This window comes from Lutra lutra, chromosome 12, assembly GCF_902655055.1.
Source record: "Lutra lutra chromosome 12, mLutLut1.2, whole genome shotgun sequence".
NCBI classification, from domain to species: Eukaryota; Metazoa; Chordata; class Mammalia; order Carnivora; family Mustelidae; genus Lutra; species Lutra lutra.
Window position 1 is genome coordinate 17,287,401 of NC_062289.1, and position 23,057 is coordinate 17,310,457.

General features: G+C 45.9%; 1 protein-coding gene and 1 long non-coding RNA gene across 7 annotated transcripts in view; one reads left to right on the plus strand and one right to left on the minus strand.

Moving 5' to 3' along the window:
* LOC125081670 (uncharacterized) overlaps window positions 1-4,217 on the minus strand; it is a 65,877-nt gene extending 61,660 nt beyond the window's left edge. Inside the window, exons 1-2 of the long non-coding RNA XR_007121773.1 lie at window positions 4,082-4,217; window positions 1,609-1,715 (exon numbers count right to left, since the gene is read on the minus strand). This is a non-coding gene — a long non-coding RNA (uncharacterized LOC125081670). The remainder of the gene's footprint in view (window positions 1-1,608; window positions 1,716-4,081) is intronic.
* The window catches only part of ALPK2 (alpha kinase 2), a 115,241-nt gene that overhangs the window by 41,437 nt on the left and 50,747 nt on the right, over window positions 1-23,057 (plus strand). For 5 of the 6 annotated variants that reach the window (XM_047696305.1, XM_047696308.1, XM_047696307.1 and 2 more), the window contains one exon: window positions 4,104-5,826. In XM_047696305.1, coding sequence (XP_047552261.1) covers window positions 4,104-5,826 — 1,723 coding nt within the window. Of the gene's footprint in view, window positions 1-4,103; window positions 5,827-6,361; window positions 6,380-23,057 lie in introns of those variants that run through there. The other variant, XM_047696310.1, reaches the window with a different exon arrangement.

Sequence of the window (23,057 nt, forward strand, 5' to 3'; positions counted from 1 at the left end):
AGATTTTCTCCATATACTTCAACCAAAACAATGTATTATTACATCACAATGCAGAAGCAAATTTAAAAAAAAAAGCTATCATTTATTAAGCCAGATATTAGATGTGTGAAAAAATATAAAACAATGCCACTCTTAGGAAATTTTACTTTGTTTAGGAAAAATACAGGTATTTTCCTATATATATGCTATTATATATCATATATGCTATTTATGCTAACGTTAATGAGCTTATTTGTGTTATTTTTAAATGAATAAACATTTTCAATTTTTCTGTTTTAATTTCAATATGGTAAATATTGATAGATATAACCCGTAAACAAGCATTCTTGGGAGTCCTCTGTTGTTTTTGAGAGTCTATAAAGAGTTCTTGCTGCTCAAATATTTAAGAACCTCTGGTTTAGACTAACCCAGGGGGTTCAAGCCCAGAAGAAGCCCTATCCACTTAAGGTCACATGTAGCTCTTTTTCTTTAATATGGAAATGATTAATTTAGAAAGAACGTAGAGGATTCCAGCAAGACTTTCACATCAAGGTGGAGGAATGCTGCTGCTTCCATTAGCCAAAAGGAAAGATCCACAAGGAGGGAATGCAACTAATTGTTTGGGGAATTTCTTCCGGGATGCTTCTGCATTCCTGTCAAATCACTGTGGGGCACACAGTTCGCTCTGCCAGCATCTTGCAGATTCTAAAGCCCAACCCTACTCACACCCTTCCAGCTGCTCCCACCGGAGTCCCCTCTTTGAGCTTCTCTTCTCTTCCAGTTGCCCCGGACAACTCCTCAGCACAGAACTGACCCACAAGGTTCTCACAGAAATTCAGATTGTCTCCCCAGGAAATTTTTAGTCATTTTAGGGCTGGACATGACGTGGTACGCGTCTCTTTGACTCTGGCTCGGCACTCAACGTAATACTGGGCACCAGAATGAACTTGTCACAAGTGTTGTCAGTTGGCCAATGAAGATGAAAATTTAGGACAGAAGCGCTTTATTTGCAAAAATGATCTCTCTACATTGGCCACCTCCCTTTTCTGAATGTGAGTTTTCTAACATGACATACCGAGCCTGGCTTCAGAGTAGAAGGCTCTGGTTTCCTAGCCCCCTCCACTACTGACCAACTTGGTCACTTCAGGGAAATTACTCAACCCCTCCCCCACAACCCTCTGTTTTGCACGCAGGGGAGTGGCACGCACATTGTTCACTAGCGGGGACATTCAACAAATGCCATGCTTGTGGCTGAATTTGCTCCCTCTCTTCTTTAAGATGCTTAGAGATAACAATCAAGGACATGTCAACCACAAATCATAAGTCTCTGAAAAGAGGTCATTAGCCAGTGAGAAGAATTCTACCTAATCAACTTTTGAGAGGTCAGTTATATTTTTCCTCTTAAGTAAACGTAAGATGGTTTGTAAATCTTTTATCGGCTAAAACACATACTCCATAAAATCGTACGTTACTAAATCCTAACATTCTCCCCTTCACTTATTTAGTCATTCAGAAGTGAAATATATTTAACTCAATCATTTTCTCCACACTTTTTCCTAAAATTTCTTTGGTTTCCTCTCCTTGGTTCTTGAGAACCATCTCTGTTCCCCACCTTTAATGCTTTCTTACCTGGTCCTTTGGTCTCTCTGTCATATTTTCTTCTCTTCCCTTCTGTTTTTTTCCATAAGTCTTGGTGCTTTCAGGGTGGGTGGTTTCTCTGGCACTGGGATCATGGTCTGGATAAATCAGGAAATCAGAATTACTTGGGATGTCCCAGTAGACCATGGTACTCCTATGCTCCTTTTAAGTCCAAAACTGAGGACAGGTCTCCAAGAGCTAAGGAAGAAGAGGCAAGTTGGCAGTGGTGTGGGCCATGTGAATATCAAACGGAGGCCCCTTTCTCTTTATTCAGGTTTAATTCAGCTCAATTGAGGAGATCTATGTGTAAGTAATGAGGATGAGGATGAGGCTGTCTCCAAGGGCAGGCCCAGGACAATTTGTAGCAGAATGTGTTTGGGATCTTTTTTTTTTTTTTAAGATTCATTTATTTATTTGGGGCCCCTGGGTGGCTCAGTGGGTTAAAGCCTCTGCCTTCAGCTCAGGTCATGATCCCTGGGTCCTGGGATCGAACCCCATGTTGGGCTCTCTGCTCCTTGGGGAGCCTGCTTCCTCCTCTCTCTCTGCCTACCTCTCTGCCTACTTGTGATCTCTGTCAAATAAATAAATAAAAATATTTTTTAAAAAATATTTATTTATTTATTTGAGGGGGGAGGCACAGAGGGACAGGGAGAAGCAGACTCCCTGCTGAGCATGGAGCCTAACATGGGGCTCGATCCCATGACCCTGAGATCACAACCCGAGCTGAAATCAAGAGTTGGATGCTCAATTGACTGAGCCACCCTGGCACTCCTGTTTAGGGTGTTTAAAAGCAGATTCTTAGGCCTTTTACTCATGGGTTTCTCTTTCAAAAATTTTAAGCAGTTTCCTGATGATTCTTCTGCACACTTCTTGAGAACTTGAGGTAATCTGGTTTTAGCACTCTCACATCTTTTTTTTTGTTTTGAGTTATAGTTGACATACAACATTGCGTATGTTTTAAGGTATACAACATATTGATTTGATGCATTTACGATTGCCATAGCAGTGTCAGCTTCTGTCTCTATCCCATCGTGTAAATATCACTTATCACTTCTACATTCTTATAGAATATATGTGGCATAAACTTTCTGCTTTGCCACGCCCCTTCACATTGATTTTTCTCATTTGAACTTCAGCATAACCTTGTGAAGTCGACAGGAGGGGCAGGTACTATTTCCTCTAGAAAGTTACCCTGAATTCCGTTCTCCCCATGCTGTTGGCCAAGGCACACGCAAAGATCAGCGGTGGCCAGCCTCAGCCACCCCTGACTGGCTTCTACTTGGGAGCCAAATTATTAAAGACCAAGATATTAACAAAATTGCAATTAATCTATGATTTTTGAAAAATGGGGCATGTGCGAGCAGGCACCCAACATTGAGGGCTTACAAGCACATAGGAGCTTGGAGAGACACAGGGAGGCCTTCAGGGAGAAGACAGAGAATAAGACTCTGTGCCATTGAGTCTCTAACACTGACCCTTCTGGCTTCGATACTGGTGCACACTGTACACAGATCAGTCAATAAATACCTAAATGTGACCTCTAAATCTGGCCAGACCCATAGCTTCCGCCTTCTGAAAATGCTGATTGACTTCTGAGCTGGATAATGCGTGGAGTGAGACCAGCGATGTTATAGCTACACTGAGGTCCAATGAGATAAGTGAGTGCAAATTAGAACAAGTGTAAAAAGTGTTTATCGGGACTGCGGAGCCTGAAGGGAGGCCCTAGTGGGAAAGGTCACCGAAGCCTGTTAGGCTGGAGGGAGGGGCCCCGGGAGCACCGTCTCTCCTGGAGCAGGGAGAGCAGGCTCAGCACGATCTAGGATCCAGTTTCTTCCCTGCTGGATCCAAGCCGAACGCCTGGCTTGGTCTAGGTAAGTCAGGATGGCATGTGGACATGAGTTTCCAGCCAGAGGGTCTCATGGGGGTGGGGCTTGGACTTCACAGTCATGTAAAATGTAGAGAAATGGCACCATTCTTCATACACATAATCCCAGCCTGATACCTTTACAGCTTCCTGGCAGGAACCTCGCCTTCTCAGCACAGGCTTAAGAAGAGCTATTGCTTATGCTGTTCCACAGCATGAGGTCGAATTCTTCAGCTGTTTGTGTACAAGGTCTCCCTCCAGATAATATTTTTTTCAAATTCCCATAGCATAAAAAAGACTTAAAATAAAAGGAGAGAAGAAGAAAACTAGAATATCAGATGCTTCCCCATTCATCTGAATAATTCTCAGCATTTTTCAAGTTGGGGCAAGCATGTGGAAAGTTCTACGGGAAAGTGCAGAGCTTCCTGGATTCTCAGCATGAGCGCAGCTGGAACTCAGAAGCTGGTTTGCGGGGAGCTCACAAGCCCCTTTGCGGGGAGACCACAGATCCCCTTGAGGGTACAGCAACAATCCTGGGGGTTTTCTGTGTGCCATGACGTGAGAAAGGTTGGCATATCCATCCAAATGCGGCAAACTTACCTGTGTATTCTCTTCATCCCAGCTGTAGCCCAGATGACGCTGCTGTTTACCAAATCTCAGCTAAAAATTCTTCTGGAATGATTTGCTGCTCTGCTTCTGTTGAGGTCAAGTGCTCAGCAGAGAACCCACAGCTCTCTCCTGACCCGAAAGATGGCAGGGGCACGGGATGGAGACACGCAACAGAGGCATGTGCACAGGAGAAAACAGATCAGCTTGATGAGAAAGAACATCCTCGTGAGGGGGAGGAAAATATCTCCACAGGTACTGCCATGTCAGCTGATTCCCCCTCCTCCAAATTCAGCTGTTCCTGCTCACTGCAGGCCAGTAGTGACCCTCATGCCTCCAGCTCGGAAAATCCCTTGGATGTTAAAGGAACGAGGCCAACCGAAGAGGCTCGTGATCTGGGTGGTGCCGAGGAAGCTGCAGACGGGCTGCTTTTTTCTAATTTAAGTTGTATTCCCACCAACCACAATGTATATTGCCACAGGACAGTCCATTCCAAAGGATCGAGGCTGACGGATGCCTTACGCAGTGATGGCCCTCAGGAGAGAGTCTCGGACTCTGGCCAAGCAGACCCCACAGGACAGAAATACATCAGCTTCAGCCTGTCGCTGTCCGAGGGGACTGCATCCGTCTGCCCAGGTGACAGGGCCGCGATCAAGCAGCAAGTCAGCCCACAGGTGTCCAGCGAAGACTCTGACAGTGACTATGAACTTTGCCCAGAGATAACCCTAACCTGCACCGAGGAGTTTTCAGATGATGACCTAGAGTATCTGGAATGTTCCGACGTTATGACGGATTACTCTAATGCAGTTTGGCAAAGGAAACTGCAGGGGACTGAGCATGTTTTTTTATTAGAAAGCGATGACGAAGAGATGGAATTCAGTGCGTGTTGCCTGGGTGGGTGTGAGCATCTCCTCGGTGAAATGGGTTGTGGGTCTCGGGTGTCGGATGACATCGGGCCTATGGAGGCCACCACTGGCCTCTTCGGTTATCACTCACAACCCCCAGAAGTGGTGGTGAGGAGCGGCCAAGCCTCCACCCACAGTCCCTCATCCCTGCAAACGGGGATGATTCTGACTTTGGGACCTCACTGGGACGCGACATCTGCGGTGACAGACCCGGGGAGATATAAACCACCCGCTGCTTCTGAGGCCACTGAAAATGATTATCCAGGAATTCGAAGAGAAACCAGAGACAGCCATCAGGCAGGAGAGGAATTCACCAGTGACAATCTGCTAAACACAGATAAAGCAGCGATCGAGACGGCGATGCAGCGCTTGTCTGGTGAGTTAGAAAAGCCAGGGGCGAGCCAGTGGTTGGAGATCGCAGCCGAGGGAAGAGTAGGGGATGAGGGTTCGTTGACCAAGAGAGGCTCGGAGAAACCTGCCAGGCTGAGGCGGCCCAGCATGAGAGGAAAACCCAAGAAACTGAGCCCCAACCTGAAAGCGAGTACAACAGAAAGCACCTTTAATCTCTTCTATCCCAAAGAACCCGTTAAGCACCCACGAACCCAGAGTGATCAAAGAGACGGTTCTTGGGCCAGAGCAGAAGCTGACTGCAATTCCCAGTTCCCTGCAGGACAATGTGCTAGTCCAGTCCAAGCAGAGCGAGAAGGAAAAACCCCGCAAACTCCCCGGGGCTCACTCCCCCAAGGAGGTTACTCAGGCTTCGGGGGAGAAGGGATGCCCGTCCAGAACCTGTTTGAAACAGGTGGAGTTCCAGACTGGAGTGCTCATCCTCGGGTAAGACTCCTTTTTTTAAAAATTACTAGATGAAAGGTATTTGTGTGTGTGTGTGTGTATATGTGTGTGTATGTGTATGTGTGTGTATGTGTGTGTATGTATATGTGTGTATGTGTGTGTGATTGTGTATGTGTGTGTGTGATTGTGTGTGTGTGTATGTGTGTGTGTGTGTGATTGTGTGTGTGTGTATGTGTGTGTTTCCCTTCCCTTCGTAGTCATGATCACTGTGCCTCAGTGCAAATCAAAAGAAGTCTCCCAGTACTGTGAGGGTACTTGTGAATGACAGCTGCTGCTGCTGGGAAGGAAATCTGGTTTTGAAAAAAGGCCCAGATAAACCCTAAGCCATCCTAATTATAGCAAAAGACAGATAGGAGTAAGCGGCACTAATGGGATTCTGGACAGCTGGAAAGAGAAATTTGATATTTTGTCGACTGCATGTGTTTTACCAGGCAATGTCCCTATTCAGAACGTTTTTCAAGCAAATGTTTTGGGTGAAGAGTTTAAAAGAAAAAACAATTCTCTTTAGTCATTTTTCAGGAGCGCTTTGAAAATGGTAAGTGTTGGTTTTCATCAGAATTTATAGTAAAATGAAAGATTTCGGTGTGTCTCATTGATGTGTGGAATCTGTTTCGCGGAGCTGGGGAAAGTGGACAGAGTCGGTTTTCTGTGCCCCAAAATCATAGTAGATTTTTGAACGAATGTTTGTTTTGTTTTTCTTAGATCACAAAGTATTAGAGAGGCTAAGAAAATACTGCCAGGGAATAAATTTGTTTCACCCTATTACTGATTGGGGGGTATATTTGAAAGAGATGGAATTAAATTAATGGGAATAATGCACAAAAGATATTGTGTTTCACATATGAATTTCTTTCATTTCAAAGGGTCCCAAATGGGCTTTGGACTGATGTTGTGTTGTGTGGCCACAATTTTGTGTTTGTAACTAACCACCTAAGAAAAGTTACTCAGTTGTTTTTACCAGACCTGTGTTCTCCCTCCCCTCAAATTCATAGTAGGAACCTCGTGCTGTTTTTGCAGATGAGACAGACTCTAAAAAAAATTAAATATTCCCAAATCCATTCATAGTTACTGAACTCTAGCTATGAAAACGTAAACATGTAATACATTGGTTTCTAAAGACCCAGTCCTGAGATAACCGAACTAAAAATCTCCAGATCTGAGGTGACTTTTTCCTGATCAAATTGTCTGCTCCACCGGCCAAACTTGCCACATAAAAGTCACACTTATACTTTATTTTTTGCAGGAGAACCAGCTTTATGCTATTTGGTTGTTTAACACCTACCACTGGGGTGATCACATGCCAAGGCCCACAGATGGGGATGTCCAGGATAAGTTTATGGAGATGGTTTAGCCAAAGATTAATACAAAATGAAGTTGCAGTGTTAATTTTTTCATGTCAGTAGGCATAGCATTTTCTTTTCTATTCATAAAATGCTCTTCCTGGCTCAACTAAGTACCTTGTTACCGTTGTTTCTCCACATTGAGCATTTCACTGGGCAGATTATCTTCATGATGAAAGGTGACGGGGGTGAGCGGGTAAAGCGACACTTGGAGAGGAGGCAGCTGGTGACAATGTTAGTGTTAGACCTACCACGGCGGGAGACAATTTCTAGCTTCCTCAGCTGCAGACAAAGAGAGGAACTAAAGGAAGGAGCCCCCTTTGTCATCCTCTGCTTGTGCCCTAAACTGAATTCTGAGATTGGGAGTCTTGGTGACAGCAAGCTCCACGCAGCTTAAAAAAAATGGGCATCTCGGGGACTGCAGTCTGTCTCGTGCACATTCTTGTCTCCATCAAAGTTCTTGTGGGGCTCTCGCTTACACATGCACACACACTCACTCCTCCACCTGTCGGCTCCGGGTCTGAGGTGGGTTTTGTGTTTTGTGGCTCGACTCCAGCTAGTACCTCAGACCCATAAAGGCGACTCTTCAGAGAGCTCGAATTCTGCAGGTGGTAGGACTGTCCCTCACTATGCTGTGCTCAGTAACAGAGCCAGCCTCGCACTCAAGGGCGACCAGAAACGTGAATGGAAGTTGTAGATTCAGAGGCGGTTCTGCGCAGCCTGAAGTTAGAGATGGGAGCTCTGTATCTGTGGCATTTTTTACCACTGCCCCCCGTCCCGCCTTTGCTTAATGAAAGCAGAAAAATTCTTCCCCAGGGCCAGGGGCACAGTGAGAGCAGATTCTTTTATCCATGCAGAAAGTTACTGTCTAATTGTGGGAAATGTCCCAGTCCCTTACATCCATATAAGATAGAAGCCAGATTTACAACAAAGGGCTAAATACCATTATAAATGTGACACAAAACCATGAGAAGGTCCCTGGGAGCTAAATCAGACTTTTTAAAAATACTGCTGGAAAAAAAAATTGGTGAATTTTTTGATAAGTAAGTAAAAAAGACATTTTAAATATTTATTCTCAGGCACTTGAGGGATTGGGAACTTAAAATTCGAAATGGTTAAAAATCCTTGGTCGGGGGTAATAATGATGCATCTCCCCACTCTTGACTCTTGGCTGGTGCACTTTCCTTTAGGTGCCCTTTTGTAGAAACAGTGGCCGTCAGCTTATCTTTTAGTAGTTTGTCTCCATCTGTATATTGCTTTTAGCATTCTGAGGAAAAGTCCATACCTCTCAGTCTGCATTTTAAGAACAAGGAAAGAACCAAATATTGTAGCCTACACAGAGGTCTTCGGGAGTATTTACTTCCTGTCTTCCCCTCCTGCTTTTATAAGGTAAGGCCATATTGTGCTGATTTGTGTGGAAAGAGTATTTACCCAGGCTGGGATTGGAAAGCCCCCAGTCTCTGTCCATTTATGGAAGATTCCAAAGTTAATCCCAGTTTGGGAGTGGAAAACAGAGAGGGTATCCTGGGCTAACTTGAATCATCTTCAAGGATCACACCGCCAATCCCTCACCTTGGTTTGGCTCTTTTCTTACGATCCAACTCAGAGGCAAAGACCTGACAACCTGCCCGGCTTAAGTTTCCTTCTAGCCACACGGGGGTAAGATCATCCTCACTCTTAAGCCAGAAGCACTGTGTCTGCCCTTCTCCATCGATGCCCAGATGCTCCCCAGAGAGATTTGCATTTCTCTGTGGGGTCATGGGATCTCAAGTGTACAGTATGAAAGTACAATCTTCGGTTTTGAGAGTTAAGAATCTTCCTGATCAGGAGTCAGCACTAAGCACAGAAGGTGAGGGAGCTCCTTGACGGCAGGGGGTTTTGGTCACTGTATTTCGTTCACGGAGAAATCCCAAGTCCTTGGAATCATGCTGGCCCCATAGTAGGCACTCAAGAATGGAAAGAATAAGTAGCCATATGGGACGAGATTTAATTCCATTAATTCCGTGATGATCACTGGTCTCAACCACTTTATGGCCTTTGATGTAATAAATATTTTCTTTGGTTCCCTTTACATACCAATTTTCCCATTACCAAACTGCTTCCCATTGCTCTTTGGGCCTGGCAATGGATTACTTTGTACTAAACTGTAAACACCTTGCACTTAGGGTCCCTTGTGAATGCTGGCGATTCACATATAACCTTGGCCTCATCAGTGCCTTTCCCAGATCACTGGCTAGACCCAGGAAGACCTTACGACATCCCCCTAGCATTCAAGACCCTCTACCATACTGTTTCCATCTACCTCTGAATGGCAAAGCAGACAAACACACTGGTTTCTTTATCTGGAAGATGAAGCATTTTCTCTTACGTGTGGTGTTTCTTCTGTCTTCTTGCCTGGAATGCCCTGGCTTGGCTTGTTGCCAGCTCAGCTCCTCTCATCTTTCAAGGCCAAGATCCTGCAAGGTATTTCAAGTTGCACCGCACCCCTGCAGCACAGTCCTCCTCCCTTATTATGATTTCTCTTTCCACCAAAACACAGCATTCTTATGCAAATAAGGTATAAGGTAGGGTAGCTGGCTCTGGACCTGAGTTTGGGTCCTGCCTTTCTACTTTCTGATTCTGTGACTCTGGGAAAAACTACTTAAGCTCTCCTAGGCCCAGTTTCCTTGTCTAAAACAGAAAACAGAAATAATAATAATAATAATGCCTCACAGAGTGTTGTGAAGATTAAAGTCTTAATAAAATGTTTATCACAGTACCTATTATGCTATTATGCAGTTAGCATTTAATGAGTTACCATTTTTATTTTGCTTATTACTTACCTTTAATCTCTATACAGAACATGGGGCTCAAACTCACAAACCCAGGATCAAGAGTCGCACGCTCCAGTGACCGAGCCAGCCAGGCCTCCCTATGGTTTACTTTCTTAATACGTATGTCCTTCCCCCCCCATATTAAAGGCATATCAAGGGCTGGCCGTTAGTGGTTTTATACCTTTTTTAATTGAAACTTTTATTGAGATAATTGTACTTGCACGCACAGTCTCAGAAACAACACAGAGAGCTCTCATAGCCCAGGTTTCTCGGACAGTAACATTTTGTAACACTATAGCACAAAATCACAACCAAGGTATTGATATGGATACCATCCAGTGATCTTATGCAGACTTTCCCAGTTTTGCTTGTGTGTGTGTGCATGAAGATGTCTCAAAATCTATCAGTTGTGTGGGCTCGTGTGATAAATGCGGTGTGAAACTTCATGCTGATCGGAGTTCAGCCTGGTAGCTAGGTGGGTGATACTGTAAAACAATTATGGCAGCTTGAAATGAGCATGGTCATCCAGTGACAGGCAGGACACGTAGTAGGTCGGTGTGTGTGTGTGTGTGTATAGATATAGATACATATTTTTTACATAGGAAAATATCAAGAAGATAATCTAAACCTCCTTGTAATGTAGTTTTCATCTCTGGGACAGAGCAACCTGAGGTTTGAGTTCATCTGCATAATAAAATGCATCCCCCCCCATAACAACTGTTTAAAAGGGCCTCCAGAAAGCTGATAAGCCAGCTCTCTGCTGATGATAGGAAGGGCCGAAGTTTATAGTCGCTCATCTCTTAGGACGCGGCAGTCAGGCCTCTTGTCAAGACCACCGCAGACCGGCAAGTAACACAAATATTTGTTTTGTTTTTAATCACAAAGCCTACAGTGCGGCTTCTGCCAAACGCATTACTGCCCCACATCGGCAGGATCAGCGGAGGCCTAGTTCCCGAAGTAATTGTACTCAAGGATTGTTAAATAATCCGCGGAAAGTCCTACAGCCTTGCTACTCCCAGAGCGGTCTGCAGACTGGCTTGTCCAAGTACATACCCTCCAACCCGGCCCCAGCTTTGCAAAATGTGCATTTTAACCTGATTCCTGGGAGATTCCTATATATACTGAAGTTCCGAACGCTCTTGTCTACAGACAGGAGATCGTTCTCAGATTTGAAAAGACCCAAGCAGGGACGCCTGGGTGGCTCCATTAAGCATCTGCCTTTGGCTCAGGTCAGGATCCCAAGATCCTGGGGTCGAGTCCCACATCAGGCTCCTTGCTCAGTGGAGAGCCTGCTTCTCCCTCCCCCTGCTGTGCTCTCTCTGACAAAGATGAATAAAATCTTAAAAAATAAGTAAATAGGCCCTAAACAATTTACAAAAAAAAAAATAAAAACAAAAAACAAAAAACAAACAAATCCTAAAGCAGAGGTCTGTTGGTGGCGGGGACCTTAGCATAGTCTGATTCCTGAATCCAGCCCCAGGAGATTCGGATGCCCTTTGGTCCTAGCGTGGCTTGGGCAGTGGGGGTTTTAAAAGCTTCCGGATGGTTCTCTGTACCTGTAAGGGCCTATATAGCCAGAGCAGCTCCATCCTGACCTCCCCCCACCACCACCTTCAGGGAACTTACTTAAAAACAAGTCCGGGAAACCAGTCCCAGGTAACAAAGCCCAAATATAAGGGCGGGTCAGGTGAGGTGGAGATAATGGCCAAATGCAGGGATGAGTCAGGTCAGGTGGAGACATCCAATCAGTGGGGCGCGCATACTGTCTCCCGAGCTACCAAGGAGTATGGGCCCTGCCTTTTGGGCTCCAATTCTGACCAAGGTGATAGGCTGGTTCAAATAGCTACTGTGGGGTGAATTGTAATTCAATTGGCCACCCGTGTGTGACCTAGCATGACTGTGCAGTTTTCTCTGTGTGTTGCAATCTCATTGGCCACCTGTGTGTGGCCAGGCCCAACCACATGGCCTTTGCTCTATAAAAGTTAGTCTGTGAGGCAGGGAGGGGTCACCTCTTTGCAAGAGAGGGCCCTGGCTGGTCAGTTTGATTCTCGAATGCTTGGCGCTAAATAAAGCTTTGCTTGACCTTCGCTTTGTATCAGTCTCGTTGCTTTGCCCATGGACCCAACAGTACCTACATATCTGAGAATCCTAGCTGTGTTTTAGAACCATCCCTGTTACTCTCTAAATGTACAGATGCCTAGGCTCCACCCCCGGAAGTCCTGAGGTCAGTGGTCCTAGGCCACTAGGTCCTAGGGCTCAAGCTTGCGGACCTGCAGCCCTTTAGGGGAATGGGAGGGTCGCCCTGGGAGGCTCCGGGTTGAAGCCCCGCAGAGTGAGGCCGCAGGGAGCTGAAGGTTGTACAGCCCATGAAAGTACTCGGGACTACTTTCCAAACAGGCAATGGGTGTTCTCCACCCCCAAGATCTGCTGCCCTCGGGCCGTATGTGCATTCCTGCAACACCTCGTATTCTGTGAGAATCACACCCTCTCCAAGATCAGGGCTTCTGGGGGAAAACAGCATTGTCTGCAGGTCGTTTCCTAAACGTGTCGTCAGAAAACCAGAGACAGAAGCAAAAAATTGTGCGTGGGAAGTTCCCTCAGACAGTGCAGGGAGGCAGCCCAGGTGGGCCGGTGGTCGCCGGGGCAGATATTAGAGATGCACAAGAGAACTGAGTGGACATGCTGGCAGCCCTCAGGTTAGGCAGGTGGGAGGGTGCTGAGGTCGCGGGGATGGGAAAGGATCTCTGTGTCTGCGTGGCTGTGGGGTGAGTGCCACCTGGCCTCAGGACACACACACCCCACCCCCCACCCTGCTGCCTGCCAGTCTAGAGTGCCCTTCTCAGGAGACAGGAGTGCGGGACAGGCCTCATTTTTTTTTTTTTTAACATTTTGTCTATTTATTTGATAGAGATCACAAGTAGGCAGAGAGGCCGGCAGAGAGAAGGAAGGGAAGCAGGCTCCCTGCTGAGCAGAGAGCCTGTTGTCGTTCTCGGGCTCAATCCCAGGACTCTGGGATTGTGACTTGAGCCGAAGGCAGAGGCTGAACCCACTGAGCCACCCAGGCGCCCCCCACAGGCCTCATTTTTAATTGTATTCAAAGACGCCTAGAGAGTGTCTCCGCTGCCAATGCAAAAGCTGAGCTGAAGACTCTTCCCCTTCCTGTTCTAGATTCTCTACTTGACTCGGGCGCCTGGGGGTGGGGGTGGGGGCTTGGCCTAGGAGAGATCACGTAGGAACCAAGGCAGCATCTGGTCACACCCACGTCATTGCCCTACTCACCCATAGCAGAGGGGGGTCGCGTCAGATCCCGTGTGTGGCCCAGAGGCGCATGGGACCCACGGCCTGCTTCTGCTCGGGGCTCAGGGCAGTGCGTCTCCACTGAGAGGGCCTGGATTACTGGCACCGGAGTCACCTGCCGAGGTGATTTCAGATCTCTAAATCCTACTGGGCGCTTGGAACCAGCGCTGGGGGTGGTTCTCGTGGCAGTAACATTCCAACCTTGGGCTTCATTAGACCGAGATCTCGAGGGACTACTACCCCTGGGGGCATTCCCGAGAGGAATCAGGGATTTTGGAAGCAACAGGAAGTTTCAGGCTTGTCAAGTGTAACCCCTTTGCCCTAAGAGGGGGGAAAACCCTCATGATTGGGATGTTTCTCTGCTTTCTAGTTGGCTTGGGCGGAGCGCAGCCTGTTCCTCACCTGCCCTGCAACTGAAATGAATACGGATCCTGATTCATTGTAACTAATCCAAAACAGGTGTGCTGTCTCCAGCTGAGCTTTATTTTAAGGAGTAGTTCAGGGACAGGAATTTGGGCGGCAGCAGTGGAGGCGGAGGGAGGATGCTTGGGTGGGTTTTGCTTGTAGCCAGTCTCTCTTCATGGACTTGGATGGGAGCTGAGTGCCAGAGACATGCCTTGTTGGTGTTTGTTGGCTATAAAGGAAAATGAACTTGATAATGGGATAGGAAAAATGTTGGACTAACCATCCATCTATCAATAGAAATGATAAAGCTGTGGCAGAACAGGGTGGGTGCAGCCCCCACTAGATCAATAGGTAAAACAAAACAAGTAGAGAGTATAGAATCAGACCCAAGAATATATTGGAATTTGGTTTATGATGGAAATAGCACCTCAAGTTTTAGGAAAGAAACGTCTTCAATGCTGACACAATTAGCCATCTACGTGGTGAAAAAAAAAGCCTTACAGTGGACCCCAAATAAATTCTAGATGGATCTTTGAGTTAAATATATATATTTTTAAAACCCAAAACTATAAACTACTAGAAAAAATATTGGGAACTGTTTTTATGAACTTGAAAGCCATAAGATCTTCTTGGGACACAAAGGACAAAAAAGGAAGAAAACATTGATCATTTTGGTTACATCAAGTTAATTTCTGTATAACAAAAAAATGTCACAAACAAAGTTAAGTGAAAGTGACATACTGGAAGAAATATGTAGGACAGATGTAACAGATGAAGATTAATTTCCAAATTATATAAAAAGCGGTAAGAAAACATTTCCCTAACAATTGAATTTTAAGCAAAAGTAAGTACGAAGCTCATAGAAGAGGATATAAAAATGGTCACTAGACATGTGAAGAGGATATAAAAATGGTCACAGAGACATGTGAGACATATCTCTCACCCATCATGTAGGCAAAAATTTACAGGATGGGAGATAATATCAAGGTGTTGAGACTATGGAGAAATGGGTACTCTGTCAGCAAGCGTGTAATTTGGTGATATCTTTTAAACTTAAAGAGGGCATTACCCATCATCCTACAGTTTCACGGGCCCAAGGAGACATGTACCATGATGTAGAGCAAGAAAGGTATATTACAAAATGATCTGCACAACATGGTACCATGTGCCCCCCACCGAACCAACCCATAACCATACATATCATTTGTACCTACACGTGGGAGTACATAAAATATCTTTGTTAAGTGTAGAAGGATCCACACCAAAATAACAACTGTGGCTACTCCAGAGAGCGACACAGGAAATTTGCATTCAGATAGGTGATTAGGAATGTTAGAGTTCTTAAGGAAACTACACTCATTTCTTACTTGTATTATTGAAAACTACTATTTTTTAAAAGGCGAATAAATGGAGGTCTAGGAATCTGTGATTTTGGTTCTGGTTCTGCCACTAACCAGTTTCGTGTCCCTGAGTCCATTTCTCCTCTTCTTTGGGCTTTTTCCCTCCGTTTTTCCTTAAACTGAAGAGGTTTGAACATGAGGGGCTCCAAGTTTCCAAGGTGGTAAAGTCCTGTGAATCCCTAATTCCACATCAGGTGCCAAAATAAATACCAAGTAGAGTGGAAGGAAATGTGGACCTTAAGGTGAGGAAATCCTTTCTAAGCATAAGGAGGAAAATTGGTAAATTCTGCATATGAAAAACCTTATAAACAGAATGTAAAAACAAATGAAAACTTAGAGAAGTACGTACTGGTGATGTGTAGACCAAGAAAATAGCGTGTAGACAAAGAAAACCGACAGAGGATGAATAGCTTAATCCAAAACAGGCAAAGGAATCATAGTCAATTCATTAAAAAAAAAATGTACGATTACATCATAAACTTATCAGCTGACTTCCTTCACGCCCTCCATTTTCAGTGATTGCTTTTAAAGTGATAATATCTCCAGCTGATAAGACTGTGAGGAAAGAGGCTTTCTTCTTCACTGCTGGCGGAAGTGTGAATGGGTATCATCATTCTGGGAGACAGATTGGCAATATTCACTCCGTACCTTTACGACGCAAACTCTGGCCCAGTAACTCACCGGATGCAGTGATCAGAGCAGTTAAGACCTAGCGGAACGAGAACGTTCATTGCAGCATGACTTGTAATCATGAAACTTTGGGGACAATCTAGATCTTTAATGCGGAGGGGGCTGGTTAAATGTTGTGGTACAAAATCCTTTGGAACACCACGCAACATTACAAATCATGCTTTGAAAACATTTAAGGAGATGAGAAAATGCTTGTCAACAAATGACAAAACAACATACGTACTCTCTTCCCTTGAAAAACTTGGCGTCATGAGGGAAAGCTCCAGCTCTTCCCCTGTAGTCCCATGGAAAGCCCTGAGCACTCCCGTTCAGTGCCTTTACACTTGCTCCAATTCTAGCATAAATGAGTCAGTCTCAAAATCACTCATTGAGGGGCGCCTGGGTGGCTCAGTGGGTTAAAGCCTCTGACTTTGGCTCAGGTCATGAGCCCAGAGTCCTGGGATCGAGTCCCGCATCGGGCTCTCTGCTCTCTCTCTCTGTCTCCCTCTCTGCCTACTTGTGATCTCTATCTGTCAAATAAATAAGTAAAATCTTAAAAAAAAAAAAAATCACTCATTGACGGGTAGCTTTTAAAAGGAAATAGCCTCGGGGGCTCCTGAGTGGTGTGGTTGGCTAGGCCTCTGACTCCTGATTTTGTCTCAGGTCATGATCTTGGGGTCCTGACATCGCACCCTGTCAGGCTCTGTGCTCAACGGGGTGTCTGCCTGAGGTTCTCTCTCCCTTGGCTCCTCCCCACTCCCTGTGTGCTCACTCACTCTGTTTCTGAAAAATAAATAAAAAGAAAAAGAAATAGCCTCTCTTCTCTTCTCCCAGCTACTTCTCTTCTCTTCTCTACTCCCAGTATAAATAAACTCCATTCCATTTTTCTTGAAAAACAGCCTACTTAATACTACAACTTTTCCCAATCCCTTAAGAGGCTGCCCCAAATCTAGCAAGAGAACCTTCCTCTTTGATCAATGAAAATTAGTTCTCTTCGATGCTGAAAGTTAAATGCTGAGTAGAGGCCCCAGGAACATCCAAGGGGCCTGAAAATGAGTTAATATTGTTAAAAATAGAACGGATAAATAAGAATAAAATCGCCTTTCTTACCATTTTCCTATAACCATATATGGTGAGACTGTATTATGTGAGATGTCAGGTTTCCCCAGGAGGAAAGCTACTCTGTAATGGTAAGCAGGGTGTCCTGACTGTTTGAGAACCCTCCCCCCATTCATGTAATAAAGCCCAGCTCCCACAGTGTTGGTATTTAGAAGTGGGGCCTTTAGATGAGCTCATGAGGGTGAAGCCCCCATGATGGGGGTTCGGGTCCTCATGGGAAGAGGAAGAGAGACCAGAGCTGGCTCTCTCTCCCCTCTCTCCCTCCTGTCCTCCCCACAACTTTGTATGTGTGCACATGTGTCTCTTTCCCTCTCCCTCCCCTTCTCCCTCTCTCTCCTCCTGTCTCCCTCTCTCTCCCTCCTTCTTTGTCTCTTTTCCTCCCTTCTCTGTCTCCTTCTGTGTATATATAATGTTTCTCTCCCTCCCTCCCCTTCTCTCTCTCTCCTGTGTGTGTGTGTATATGTGTCTCTGTCTCTCCCTCCTCCTCTCCCTCTCTCTCTCCTTCTCTCTTGCTCTCTCTCCATCTCCCTCCCCATCTCTTTCCCTCCCTCCCCCTCTCTCTCTCTCCTTCTTTGTGTGTGTGTATTTATAGGTATTTCTTCTCTCTCCCTCCCTCTCCCACCCTTCCCTCCCTTTGTGCCGTGTGAGGACACAGCGAGAAGGCAGACATGGGCAAGCAAGGGAATGAGTCCTCACCACGCTAGTCTCCAGAACTAGGAGAAACCCCTTTCTGTTGCTTGAGCTGCCCAGTCTGTGGCATGTTGTTAAAGCAGCCCAAGCCGACTGAGACATCTGGTCACCCTCAGAGTTCAGAGCCCCAGGTAATGTGGGAGCCGTTCGGGGCACTAATGTAGTAAATTACTACAAAGCAAGCCTGGAGTCCCCAAGAGCTTTCATTTGTACCTAATTTAAATCAGAGGTTTTTCACTGGGAGGTTGGACGTTCTTATAAATGATGGTTTGGGTATTGTTCTGTTCATCACGTGACACTTACAGGACGCTTTAGTAAGGCATTTTTCTGAAACGGAATTTTTATTTACCGAAACCCAAGCAATAAGGCAGTCATAGAAGGCAGGTGTGTCATTAGAAAGCATGACTGAAGAAGCTGTGGTGGGCGGGCACTTTCCTATCGTCATCTCAAGTTCCGTCCCTGTCACAGTCTGCACTGACTGGAGGGAGGAACAAGTGTTGTCTTCCGTAAAAATAGTAACCATTCATAGAGGGTTCGCATGTTCCCAGCACTATGCTAATGCCCTTCGTTGGTAGTAATCCCTGTAATAAAGATGTGAGCTGGCCTACAAAGCTCAAAGAGGTTAATTAACATGCCCGCGGTACATCTATTTTAAGGGACAAAACTGGAATTCACACTCACTAAGGAAATCCGATCGGCGCGGCACAAATGGAGGCTGAGGGTTATGGGGCCAGCGCATTCTGACAGATGGCAGTCAGAATCGTTCAGGTCAGAGAACCCCAACTGAGGGACCCTAGCATCCGGGGGGGGGGTGTATGAAATTATCGAATTGTCCCCAAGGCACTGTGCTCCAAGGCTCCTCCGACACTTACATTTCCCTGCAGGTGCGGGTGAAGACCGTTTCCAGCTCCCCCTGCCCGAGGTCTTTCTTCACAGCCCGGAAGGTTTTCTGGCCACACAGGACAAGGTAGCTGGAAGGAGGAGACCTCACTTCCCCGTAGGATGATTCTAAGGCAGGGGCCACACAGTTTTGGACTGGTGCTCCGTAGGGTCTGGTTCCTGTGTCCACACCCGCCACCTGTTCAGTCCCATGCAGGTGCCTCCTGTCCCTGACTCACACTCCTCCTCTCCTGTGCTCCCTGAGGTCACCTCCTGATAGGTTCCCTACATCTCTGCTGTTGAATCAAGGTCAGCTTTTTGGAGGGGACTCGAATTAAGACCACTCCCTAAAGCCTCCCATTAAAGGTTGCGTCTTGCATCCCTAGAACACCGAGGGAACTCCCTTTAAAGGCTTGACTGTGAAGGCATCTGGCTGATTCCTTAAGGCCCAGTGTTCAACGTCACTCATTTCGTAACACTTCCAGAATCCTAATGCCCCGCCTCACCGTCCTGCCCTGATGCTCTCCCTTCGCCCAAGCCCTATGGCTCTTCGTTTCTCTGACTTTATGGTCTTTACTGCAAATGACACCAGATTAGATGGATAGTAAAACTAATCCATGATTCCTTATGGGCCAGGGGCGAGCGTTCTGGAACACACACAGGGCCTGAGAGTCAGAGATGCCCAATACATGTTGAGTTGAACTCTAACATCTGATCAGACAGGCCCGCCCATGAGAGGGAATTTCAACTCAGCACATGGGACAAGACCTTCAGGGACTTTGTAAACCAGAGTCATAGGAAAAGATTTGAATTGTAATAATTCATTTCAAACCACACAATGGTATGACTGGAAAAGTAGTGTTTTAGTTCACTAGGGTTACCGTAATAAAATACCATAGACTGGCTGGCTGAAATAATGGAAATTTGCTTTCTCCCAGTTCTGGAGGCTGGACGTCCAAAGCCAAGGAGGTAGTTGGCCCAGCAGGTGTCTTCTCGGGCCGCTCTCTGTGGGTTAAGGATGGCCACCTTCTCACTGCATGTGTCTGGTGTCTATGTCCTAATCTCCTTTCTTGTAAGGACATCAGTCATTTCAGGCCCTCCCCAAATGACCTCATTTTACCTTAATTACCTCTTTAAAGGCTCTATCTACAAACATCACGTCATTCTGAGGTACAGGAGTTAGGACTTCAACATATGAACTGGGGCAAGGGGCACTTTTTAGCCCCTAACGAGTAGTCTGTAAATCTCTCCTAGACCATTTTGAGGGCATATGTCAACAGGAATGAAGATATGGGAAGTCAGTACTTAACTATCTCAGACCAGGAAACTCCACCGTTCTGGAAAAGCAAACACGCCCGTTTTCATCTTATGGAATGAGGGTGACAGATGCTGGCTGGGAGGCACCCCAGCAGGTGGTCCAGGCCTCTGAGACACTGTAGGAGGCTGAACAATGCGTCTAAAGATGGAGATCTATGCCCCTCTCCCCAATTCCTAGAACTTATGACTATATTACCTTACGTGGTGAAAGGAACCTCGCAGCCGGAAGTCAAAGGTTTCGATTTGGGGATATTACCCTGGATGATCCAGTGACCCAGATGTAATCACAAGGGCCCTTCTAAGTGGGAGGGAGAGAAGAGGGTCAAAGTCTGAGAAGGATTTGAAGTCCCCACGCTGCTGGCTTTGAATCTGGAGGAAGAGGCCAGGAGTCTGGGATGGCAGGCAGCCTCCAAAAGCCTGAAAAGGCAAGGAGCTCTCTTCTGGAGCCTCTAGAAGGAATGTAGCTTTGCTGATACTGTGATGTTAGCCCAGTGAGATCCATGTTGCACTTCTGACTGCAGAACTGTAAGGTCATAAATTTGCTGAGTGACTGAGTTTGTGCTAATTTGTTGCAGCAACCCCAAGAAACTACTACGGACAGAAAGGGTAATTTTTTTTAAAGATTTTTATTTGTTTATTTGACAGACAAAGATCACAAGTAGGCAGAGAGGGAGGCAGAGAGAGAGGAGGAAGCAGGCTTCCCCCTGAGCAGAGAGCCCGATGTGGGGCTCGATCCCAGGACCCTGAGATCGTGACCTGAGCTGAAGGCAGAGGCTTTAACCCACTGAGCCACCCAGGCGCCCCAGAGAGGGTAATTTAAAAACAGAGTACCTCAAAGCACGTCCAGGGATATCTTTCTTCAGGTTTTTTGCTTCAGACATCAGAGAAGGAACCCATTCATGACATAGACTTTGTTAATTCCAGTTGTCTTTGGCTTAGAAAATCTGATGTGGAAGAGAAAACAAGAAAAATGGCCATCTTTGCCCCGGAATGAGGCCGGCTTAATTTAAAGTAACTATAACAGGGCGGCCTGAATGATGGGAGGCAACCCCCCCCCCCAAAAAACAAAAAACAACAACACAAAAACCCAGGGCGCCTGGATGGCTCAGTGGGTTAAGCATCTGCCCTCGGCTCAGGTCATGATCCCAGGGTCCTGGGGTCGAGTCCTGTGTGGGGCTCCTTGCTCAGCCGGGAGCCTGCTTCTCCCTCTCCCTCTGTGCTCTCTAACTCTCTCTCACTCTCTCTCAAGTACATAAGTAAAATCTTCAAAAATAAGTAAATAAAGTAAGTGTAACATTTGGCAACTCAGGAAGCCTCCGAGAGTAAGGACAGAGCCATGGACTCCACAGCTAATTTACTCGGGAATTCCTGGGTGCTGTCTGGACTCTGCCTGGAACATCTCCAGGTGCACTGACTCAGGTGTGCAGAGGAGCTGAGCACACCGGTGAGGGGGCTGGGCTCCAGAGAAGGCCACGTCCCTGTGCACCTTCTGACCTCAGGGCTGTGTAGGAGGCCGGGAACCCCTGAGCAGCCTCCAGGGCTGGGCCCCTCCAACCAGATGCCCGTGCCATTTGGAGCCCCGATAGTTCTTTGTCACGGGTAACAGTCCTGCCCATCGTAGGGTGTGTATGAGTGTCTCTGACCGTCTTACCCCACCTCACCCCTCTGGCTACTTCTCACCCTCACCCCAGCTAGACTTTGGCGAATATCCCCTGGGGGAGGGGCAAAAATGACCCCAAGTCCATTAGCTCTGGCTAAAGGCTGTACCTTCACCAGTGACAGGAGAGGACAGCGAGGCCCTCTAAATCCAGGCTGTGCAACAGAAACGTCACGCAAGCCACATACATAATTTTTTGCCTGTTCCCAAGTTGAGCAACCACCACCACTCTTGAATTCCAGAATGTTCTCATCATCCTCAAAAGAAACCCATACCCATTAACAGTCATTTCCTCTTCTCTTCTCCCCCCAAGCACTTGGCAAACCCGAATTAATTTCTGTCTCTATAGATTTGCCTATTCCGGATATTTCATAGAACCAGAATCATACAGAATTTGACTTTTGTGTGTCTGCCTTCTTTCGCTTAGAATAGGATTATCCAGGGTCATCCACGTCGGATCATCTACCCACACTTCGTTCCTTTTCACGGCTGAATAAGATCACACGGTATGGATAAACGTGGTATATCCATTCTTCATCCATTCATCAGCTGATGGACATCTGGGCTGTTTCCACTTTGTAGCTAGTATGCATAATGCTGCTGTGAAAATTCATATGCCAGGTTTTTGTGTGGGCGTATGTTTTCAGTTCCCCTGGGCGAATGCCCAGGAGCAGAGTTTCGAGGTGACTTTCCATCTAACTTTTTAAGGAACCACCATTCTGGTTTTCCAAGCAGCTGTACCATTTGCATCTCTGCCCGTAGTACAGAGGAGTGAGCCACACACATAAATTTAATTTTTTTGGAAGCTACGTTTTAAAGTTATAAGACAGGTGGAGTAAGCTTTAATTTTTTGTTAACTAAGTAATTTAATTTTTTATTAATGAAATATAACAAATATTATTTCAGTATATAATCCATATAAAAATGAATGAGATATTTTAGGTTTTTTTCCTGGTATTAAGGTTTCAAAATTTTACACTTGTGTTGTCTCTCAGTTTGGATGCGAACTATTCACTGGAAACACTTGATCTGTATTTAGCTTTCATAAAATTAACAATTGAAAGAATAGATTCATATCCCCAAATTGTTCCAAACTGCCTTAAAAATTTTACTATAGATCTCACGCATGTCAGCTTTTGGATTTACAAGTCAATTAATTAAAATTATATCAAATGAAAAGTTCAGTTCCTTAGTTGCACTGCAAACATTTCAAGTGTTCGTTAGTGGCAAATGGCTACCTTCTGGATGGGACATCTCAGTTCTGAGTTATTTCCTTTATAATTGTGATTTTGTTTTTTGTTTTTTTTAAGCATACAGCCCCAGGCCTCAACCTTGGTTTCTTTTTTTCCTCTCCTACAGCTGATTCAGTAACGAATTGTCATTTTCTTTTTATTTTGAAAAATAGACTTTTTTTTTTTTTTTTCAGAACAGTTTTTGGCAAAATCGAGCAGGAGCCACAGACAGTTCCCATACGCTTCCTGCCCCACACGTGCACAGCCTCCCCCGTTACCAACATCCCCCGCCAGCGTGGGACATTGGTTATGACTGATGAACCTCCACTGACACACCATTATCACCCAGAGTCCACGGTTTATGATAGCGTTCACTCTCGGTGGTGTGCGTTCTG